At 44.5% G+C, this 9,423-nt stretch overlaps 1 protein-coding gene across 3 annotated transcripts in view; it reads left to right on the forward strand.

Moving 5' to 3' along the window:
* The first annotated feature begins 690 nt into the window (after positions 1-690).
* FAM168B (family with sequence similarity 168 member B) overlaps positions 691-9,423 on the forward strand; it is a 42,641-nt gene continuing 33,908 nt past the window's right edge. The window contains exons 1-2 of one of the 3 annotated variants that reach the window (XM_081814683.1): positions 691-746; positions 6,580-6,660. In XM_081814683.1, coding sequence (XP_081670809.1) covers positions 6,591-6,660 — 70 coding nt within the window. In that variant the 5' untranslated portion in view covers positions 691-746; positions 6,580-6,590. The other 2 variants (XM_081814681.1, XM_081814684.1) reach the window with 2 other exon arrangements.

Here is a 9,423-nt window from a genome sequence, read left to right on the forward strand (position 1 = left end):
ATTAAATAACCTAATGAATGCAGAGTTTTGGAAACAGTGATTGGCAGAGTGAGCGGTATCCGCGCTGGCGGCCTCTACTTGCTGCTCTGGCGTCGCTGAGCCGTGCTGTGTTGCGACCGCCCCTGCAATGTTCCAGGCCAGCCCCCGTGCCACTCGGTGGGATAGCACTTGGACTGCCCGCCACTACAGTAGCCCTGGCTGGGGGTGCTGAGCCTTGTCCTCAGTTGTCACCATCGAGCAGCACAGCCAGGACCGGGTCACACACCACCACCGCACCCTTGCGTCTTCATTTACAGAGGCTCCTGCAGTACGGTGGCTGTTTTAACAATACGAAATCGAAGACATATTTCTCATAAGAAATTAGTAAAACTCTATAATTATGTTCCAATGTGTTCCTTCCACATTGCATTAGTAGAAGGGCAAAAATAGCGTGAGGAAAAGCAGTCCATATGAATGCCTATTCCGAAAGGTGGACACAGACATCTGCGTGGGCGCCGTTGGCCGCTCGGGTTACTCGCCCTCCAAGCCCCACACGGGGGGCTCTAGCGTACACAGACCAGCCCTGGGTCGCACGCCGCGCTGCCCCCTGCGGGCTCTCCATCCGGGCGCTTCTTAGACGCCGGCGGGAGCGCGCACGCCACCACCCTAGTCTGGACGGAGTCCTCCAGTCACGTGCCCAGCGCGCCCTCGCTGCGGCGCGCTCCAGGCGGAAGTGAGGTCGGCGGCTCGGTGGCTGCGCAGCGTCGGTGGGTAGCGCGGGCTGCGGAGAGGCGGGCCGGGCGGAGCGGAGCGACTGGAAGCGCGGGCCGGGGAGGCGGCGGCGGCGGCGACGGGGGACCTCGAGGCTCAGCCCCCGCATCGGAGCAGCCCTCCGCGGCGCTCGCCCCTCGCCGAGCCCCACCGCCGAGCCCGCCCCGGGCCGGCGTGCGCTGGTCACCGAGGCCCAGCCCGCCGCCGCCGCCGCGGCGCGGTGAGTGCGGGCGGGCGCCCCCGGGCGGGGGTGGATGGGGGGGGGAACGCGGCGTCCTCTCGGGCCGGGGGCTGCCCGCGGGCCGAGGCGGCGGGCTCGGGCGGCGGCGCTACCCGGCCGGAAGTGCGGCGCTTTGTGCGGCCGGCCTGGGGCGGCGCCAAGGTCGGGCCCGCGGCTCGGGGTCGCTTGGCGCCGGGGCGGGGGGACGGCCTGTGGGCCGCCGCGGACCGAACCCCGGCTGTGCTTTGTCCGGTGGGGCAGGCCGGGCAGCTGGGGGCCCGAGGGAGTCGGAGCTGGGCGCGGACCCGCGTTTGGGCAGGTGCGGTGTGGGCGGCCGGGGGGGTTGCTGCTGCCCAGGTGGCCGGTGAGAGGTGGAGTCAGTGCACAAGAATGTTCTCTGGGCCTTACTAAGGTCCGACTTAGATCAGGTCAGGAATACGTATGAAAAAATGGGGAAGCGGCAAGGTGTTTTCTGTAACTTAGATTTAGAATTCTTGTGGTTGTAATCATTTCGAATGTGTAAACTATTCACTTTGTCTACCCACAAAGTGAAAATTAGTCCATTTGCCTGGCAGAAGCTTAGTGTTCGCCCTCCAGCTTGAAAGGCTTTTAATGATTTCTTCAGAAAGGACGTTTCGTGGCCCAGTCTGTTAACTTTGGGAAAAAGAGGTGTACCTTTGCAACCTGTCCACAAACAGGGTATTTTTCTTTCATAATATATGTAAGTGTGCGTCTAATGGATTGTATGAGTTAATGTTTTATTCAAGTCATACATAAAAATATTTTGGAGTGTTTTGGCATGCAGGAAAAAATTTTAAATGAAAAATGTAGTCTTGTTCCCACCCCTTAAATTCTCAAGTCATCTTTGTGTAATTTGAGATTTTCTCAAATACTACATGAAAAAGTTTAGATTAAAAGTTTTTGCTGTGGACAATAATAGGGACACATTTTGCAACTTTGGTTAAGTAAAGTAGTGGACTATTTCTGCTTTGACAGCCAATTGGATAACTTAAGGCTCTTCTTCCTAATGCCGAAGCTAGTGTGTGCACATTGTGAAGATTTTTTTGTTTTTCTTATAAAGCTGGCTTGTTTTGGTCGGGGTGTTTGCATGTTATGTTTAGTTGTGTTTGTGAGTAGATGGAACCTGAGGCTTGGTAGAGGTCTCCGAAGGCCTTGAGTTGGAGACAGCTGGCTTTCTGTGCGTTCTGCTGGGTGTTCTTGTGTGGCAGTCTCTAGAAATGCTGAGCAGGTAGCAGCATCCCGTCTTCCTGGTTCCTGCCCTTGGAAATAGTGGAAAGATTGGGTTGTGTGTATGAGGCAAGTGCCTGCATCTCAGGAGGAAGCACCATTTGCTGCTGTTGCTGTTACTGCCCCCTGCCCTTTTATCAGGCCCTGATATATTTGTTAGGATATTTAATTATTCTGCTCTACTTCGGCTTTTCGACTCATTTTCATTCTAAGATTAGAATTGTAATGCCAAAATCATTTGAATTTTTGAACATCAGGAAAATTAGTATAATGCCACAGAGGTAGAGGATTAGAATTGGAAAAAAAAAGTGCATTTTAAAATATTTTAACTTCTTATAGGTTCTGTAGTTTAAAAAAATTTTTTTTTTTAAGTAGGCTCCACGGCCAGTCTGGAGCCCAACATGGGGCTTGAACCCACGACCCTGAGATCAAGACCTGAGCTGAAATCAAGAATCGAGGCTTAACACACTGAGCCACCCAGGCACCCCTATAGGTACAGGTTCTGTAGTTTAAAGGGAAATTTTTGTCTGCCAAACTTCTCACTTAAACAGCTTCTTTTCCAAGATAATTGAAACACTTTTAAAACAGTGGTACACCAGTGTAGTAGGGTAATAGTTACTTTTCTCATAGAGTTCCACTCTATATCTTTGTCTTCGAAGTCTCTCCAGTCCTGTGAGAAATACATGAATTTCTCCCAATAGATTGCAAACCGCAGTAGTGAAGGTAGAGTTTGAAGGAGTTGAGAAGAACTTAGTCCTCTTATATGCTCTTCTTGATAGTATCAGACGTTGCTAAAAATTTCCAGTGTTGGTTGTGCTGAAGAGTATTATATCTTGTATATTGATGTCTCTGAGAGAAATAAAATTTAAGCCTCTTGAAATTAGTTTTGTTGATGTGAAATACTAATATAAAAGGCCTTCAGAGTTTTATAATTACCGTTGTATGTGGGAACTTTCTTTAGATCATCGTATCTTTTGAAACTAGGGAAAATAATACAGTGTTGGGTCTTAAATGTATTTTATCTCTGATTATCTCTGGATTTTCAAATGCAGAAATTTTTGCTGTCATCTTTTTTAAAGGTAAATCTGAGATTTGTCTTTTCTGGTGCAGGTGTCAAACCGCCCATAGGTATTCTGACAGTTGAGTCATTCCAAATGGGGAGGAAAAAAGTGATACCCTCTGGGTCCAGTGTTGGAATTGGGGTCCTTGGTCCACAGTAAATCAGACTGGGAAATTGATGGTTTCTGGGTGGCCAGTGGCACTAGGATCCGAGGCAGAATGATGATGTGTTTTTTTCTTATTTTTTTGTTACGCAAACTTAAAAAGTATGAAAATACAGTATACAGCCATAACCCAATATCTCAGCGTAACAATTATTAGCATTTTACTGTAATTTTCTTTTTTTGTAAGAATACTTAGAGACCATGTCATTTTTTAAATCTTGTATGCTTTAGCATGTACTTTTTTTTTTTTAAGATTTTATTTATTTATTTGACAGAGAGATGGCGAGAGAGGGAACACAGGCAGGGGGAGCGGGAGAGGGAGAAGCAGGCTTCCCGCAGAGCAGGGAGCCCGAGGCAGGGCTCAATCCCAGGACCCTGGGATCATGACCTGAGCCGAAGGCAGACGCTTAACCGACTGAGCCACCCAGGCGCCCCTTTAGCATGTACTTCTGAAAAATGGTGTTTTTACATAACCAAAATGCTATCACCACACCTAGCAGAATTAATGCCATTTGATATTTAGCCCATATTCACTTGTGTCCCCAAATCTTTAAAATATCTTTCTACAGTTTTTTCAATCTAAACCGAAATCCAAACAAAACTACCTAATGTTTTTTTTTTTTTTTTAAGATTTTATTTATTTATTTGACAGAGAGAGACACAGCGAGAGAGGGAACACAAGCAGGGGGAGTGGGAGAGGGAGAAGCAGGCTTCCTGTGGAGCAAGGAGCCCGATGTGGGGCTTGATCCCAGGACCCTGGGATCGTGACCTGAGCCGAAGGCAGACGCTTAACGACCGAGCCACCTAGGCGCCTGGGTGCTCAGTACTTTTAGCTAATGGCTGCCATATTGGAAGGCACAGATAGAGAGCATCTTCATTGTTGCAGAGAGTACTGCACTGATCTAGACTAATCTCTTAGCTGTAATTGTGGATGGCATAGTAGGTTTGGCTTAGAAGTTTTTTTTAAAAAAAAGTCAAGACAATTATTTAGGTAAGAACGTCCCAATCACTGATGTTCCCAGTTTATTCCTGATTTAGACTAGAACTTGTTACAAAGGCTAGGGATGTGACCGGGTATGTTTTTGTGTGTACTGAACTGCTTGATTGTGAATATTTTAAATGAGTCAGGTAAGCTGAGACTTGGAAGTGGTTAATTTTTGCAATATGTTTTTGTAATGGAATTTGATACCTACAGTGTTTGAAGGTGCATGTGTTTTTAGAAAGTCAGCCGGTCAGGCGCCTGGTGGCTCAGTTAGTTGGGCGTCTGCCTTTGGCTCAGGTCATGATCCCAGGGTCCTGGGATTGAGTCCTGCTTCGGGCTCCCTGCTCTGCCAGGAGCCTGCTTCTCTGTCTGCCTGTCTCTCATGAATAAATAAAATCTTTTTTTTTTTTTTTTTTAAAGAAAGTCAGCAGGTACTTGGACCTGTTTTGTGCCAGACACTATTATTGGCACTGGAGATACTGCACTAAATAGGACCAAGTCCTTGTTCCCTGTCTGCCCCAGGCTACTTTCTAGTTGGGGATGTAGTAGAGGAGGCAGACACTAAGTATGTATGTGTACATTTTATTTATTTTTAATTTTTAATTTTGTTTATTTTTAAGTAGGTTCCACATTGTGCACGAAGCCCAATGTGGAGCTCGAACTCATGACTGTGAGATCAAGACCTGAGCCATCCAGCCACCCCTTTTTATTTTTATTTTTTTATTTTTTTAAAGATTTTATTTATTTATTTGAGACAGAGAGAATGAGAGACAGAGAGCACGAGAGGGAGGAGGGTCAGAGGGAGAAGCAGACTCCCCGCTGAGCAGGGAGCCCGATGCGGGACTCGATCCCGGGACTCCAGGATCATGACCTGAGCCGAAGGCAGTCGCTTAACCAACTGAGCCACCCAGGCGCCCTTTATTTTTATTTTTAAGTAGACTTTTTTAGAGCAGTTTTAGGTTCATAGCAAAATTGAGCAGAAGGTACAGAGTTCCCATATTACCTGTTGCCTGCTATCCCCCTCCCCTGTACCATTTTTATTTTTAAATTTAAGATCCCCTTAATCCTTACTACCACATGAATCAGTGAGTGACTTACTAGGTGAGGAATACAGAGTAGTCTTAATTAAACTCACACTTTCAGAATACTTTGGGTGATAGAATTCAGAGGAGCTTGCTGGAGATACTGATGAAAATTTTATTTTTCTTTTGGGGAAGAGGTAAAATCATGGTTGTGGTTGTGCAAGCTCTTGAACTTTTCAGGAAAAAAAAGATTATGAAAAAACATTGGATGGGTTAATAGAGTTGCTGGGCTACAGCTGATTTGTCTTTTATTTTTTATTTATTTATTTATTTTTTATTTATTTATTTTAGAGAGAGAGAGAGAGAGAGCACAAGAGGGGGGAGCGGGAGAGGGAGAAGCAGACTCCCTGCCGAGCAGGGAGCCCGATGCGGGACTCGATCCCGGGACTCCAGGATCACGACCTGAGCCGAAAGCAGTCACTTAACCAACTGAGCCACCCAGGCGCCCCTGATTTGTCTTTTAAAGAAGATATATACATATTTAACAAAAGTTATTTAAGAAATAGAGAAAAGTGTAAAAACAACACTAAACCTACTCCATCTAGAGATCATATCTGTTCGTATTTTTATATTCTCCCAGACCTTTTCTGTTTGTGCTGGAAGTGCACATGCCTGTACTACATGTAGGTGCAGATTTGGGATCATACTGCACAATGCAGCATTGTTCTTTTCCTTTCATCACATAACTTTATATCAGTCATGTTTTTAAACACTTTAAAAAGTAGCTGTATAGTATTTCATATTCTCGATAGACCTGGTTTCCTTAACTATTTTTGTTATAAGGACATTTAGATTATAAGAACACTTTTTCACTGTTTTAAGCAGGAATGTAGAGAACACTTTCCCTTAGCTTCTGATGGACTGAAGAAGTTGTAAAGGAAAGATTACAGTGTTCAGGTGGGCTTTCATCAGGACTTCCGGCCTTCCTTTTCTGTGTTGGTTGGCAGCAGCATGAAATGCCTTGTTTTTAGTAAACTAGAGAAGGGACTCTTGCTGCCTGTTCTTTTGCGAGTGATATTGGAAAAAAAAGGGAGAATAAAATGCTTGGCTAAACCACTTTTTTTTCCTTTTTAGTTCTTGAAATCATGAATCCTGTTTATAGCCCTGGTTCTTCTGGGGTTCCCTATGCAAATGCCAAAGGAATTGGTTATCCAGGTAAGCAAGTAAAACTTTGTTTCATTATTGAACTTTGAACACTTGGTAAATTTCCTTGTTGCTCAGAATGCTTTCAATTGACAAACCTAGCTCAAAGTAATTTACACAAAGAAAACGTTTTGGGCATGGAACTGAAAAATCAAGAGCTAGGACTGGCTTTGGTCAAAGCTTGATTTGGTGGCTCCAACAGTTGGACTAGGATCTAGTTTCTACCTCCTGGGCTCAGCTTCACTTCCTCAGGATTGGCTCAGTGTTGGTCACAGGTTACACATCTCCCCGTTGTGATCTCTTTGTGGTGTTCAGCAACCCCCCACCCCAAGCAGTACCCTGACTAGGAGCCTCTTTATCTCTGCTCTACAGGAAACCCCCCTGGGGCTTCTTGTTCTCTAATCAGACCAGTCCTGGGGTGTGTTCTGATTGCACTCAGCTACCATCCCAGGGCCAGGGAGGGAATTCTACTAATTAATTTATGCCTGAGCCACTTTCCCTCGTTACTGGAGTCAGCTAGTCGAACATGGGCTGTGAGGGAGGCAATAAAGCAAAATTTGGGGGAATAGCTGGTTGGTTGAAAATAGCAGATGGACATCCTAATTGGTGACATCCAATAAGGAGTAATTATTTGTAATGTTACAATTTTATTGTGGGTTTTGATAATATGGTGGAACAGATCATCTTAAAATCTTGTTGCTAAAAAAGTCTCTAGAAAATTGAACAAAACATTTTGAGAAATGTGTAACTGAATTGGAAGGGGTAGTAAGCAAAATATCTGTGCTAAATATGAAAGTGACCTAAAAATCAGTGCGTTTGGCCACTGAACTGATGATGTGCCTGTCTTGGGGGCATTTGCTTTTTGTGGGTTTTAATAACCCACATGGGGAGAGAAAGTGAGGCCTTAGGCCCTTGTGAGTCTGGGGCTTAGAGGTGGGACCCCTCATCAATCTGGTTCCTCCAGAGGGTGGTACTCCCAGGGAAAAGGTAGATTAAAAAAATTCTTTCACTGGTTCCACGAGGGAATTTTGTCTCTGCTTGGGCTCTGGGAAGGGGAAATCTTTCCTAAGACTTTGTAACCAGTCAGGGATGTTGGAGGCTCTACTTTGTATTACTTGTACTTACTTTGGGGGTGGGGGGGGCTCATAATTGAAAAACTAACATAAAAAGTAGTCTGCAGCCTGCATTACCCCCAGCACTTGACAGCAGCAAAAGCAGAACTGCTGTGGAGGCACATGTCCTCATTCCAGGTTGTATGGGTTTTCCCACAAAATTCTGCCTGTTAACAATGCAAAATTATTATGAAACGTGACTTCTTCATCACCTAAGAGTTACCAGTCATGATAGATTGCACGAATAGAACATCAAATAGATACCGCATCACACAAGTTTAGAATAATTGAAGATCTAAAAGAGTCAGAATATAAGAGGGGAACAAGATACTGGGGTGGGGGGAGAACCAACTGGAACTTAAATGAAAAAGCAGTGGCATTTGGACAAAATTCAGGTTAAATTGCAGGTAAAACACTGCTAAATGGGGGCACTAGGATGCAGAATAAAGAAAGAGGGGGCAATAGGAGACCAGTTAAAAAATCGAGATGTCAGAATCAGATTTGGGGAGAATTAAGAGCTCCAGAAGGACTGAATAGAGAGACAAGAAGAGGAGTGACAGAATTTTCCAGAATTGATAAAAGGTAATTTAGTAATAAGACCTGTTGTCTTTAAATTATCAAGACTAGTTTAAACAGAATGCCACGTAGCTTCCTGAGAATCCTGAGTGGATCTAGAGCAAGGGATATAGGCAAAACCCGATGGCATTAGTTTTACCTGATAGACGTTTTAATAAAACAATGCCTGTCATATTCCAGTTCTATGCAAGGTGTCTAAATTTTGTTCCAGTTCTTTGGTTGGTCAAAAACAGGGTTTGACAAAGTTTATGTAAAGGTCCAGGTGTAGTACATATTTCAGGCTTTGTGGGCCATAGCGTCTCTGTTGTAACTCCTCAGCTCTGCCTTTCCAGAGCTAAAGCAGCTGTAGACGATACTGAGTGTGTGTGTTTCAGTAACACTGAAAACAGACTCAGTAGGTTGATTTTTTCCCCCCCCCAGCAATAGGAGTGACTTTTCAAATACTTTTTTTCTGCTCCCTTCTTCTCTCTTGGGACTCCATTTATAAGTACATTAGACCATTTTACTCTGTGTCACATCTGTTGCATCCTTTTCCATATTTTACAGTTTCTTCTGTGAGTTTTAATGTGGATATTTTGTACCTGTCTGCTTCCATTTCATTAACCCTGCTAATTTTTCTCTAATTTACTATAAAACCCATTCATTGAATCTTTTAATGTACTTCATTTTTTTTTTTTCTCGAACAGCATACTACTCACAGTTATTCTAAAGACTTTGTTGGTTGACTGCAGCCTGTGAGTCACCTGTGGGTTTGTTTCTATGGTCAGTTTGTCTTTTTCTTTTGTTATTCAACTATGCAGTTTTGTCTCTTGGCATGCCTAATGTTTTTTCATTGAATGTAATACACAGTATATTAAAAATTGTAGGTGGTCCAGTTGCTGTCTTCCCTGTGAGGCAGATAGCATGCTGATTAGCTTTTTTTTTTTTTTTAAGATTTTATTTATTTGACAGAGACACAGTGAGAGAGGGAACACAAGCAGGGGGAGAGGGAGAGGGAGAAGCAAGCTTCCTGTGGAGCAGGGAGGCCAGTGCGGGGCTTGATCCCAGGACCTGGGACCATGACCTGAGCCAAAGGCAGACACTTAAC

This window comes from Leptonychotes weddellii, chromosome 3 (genome assembly GCF_054177405.1).
Source record: "Leptonychotes weddellii isolate Sample4059 chromosome 3, ASM5417740v2, whole genome shotgun sequence".
Taxonomy (NCBI): Eukaryota; Metazoa; Chordata; class Mammalia; order Carnivora; family Phocidae; genus Leptonychotes; species Leptonychotes weddellii.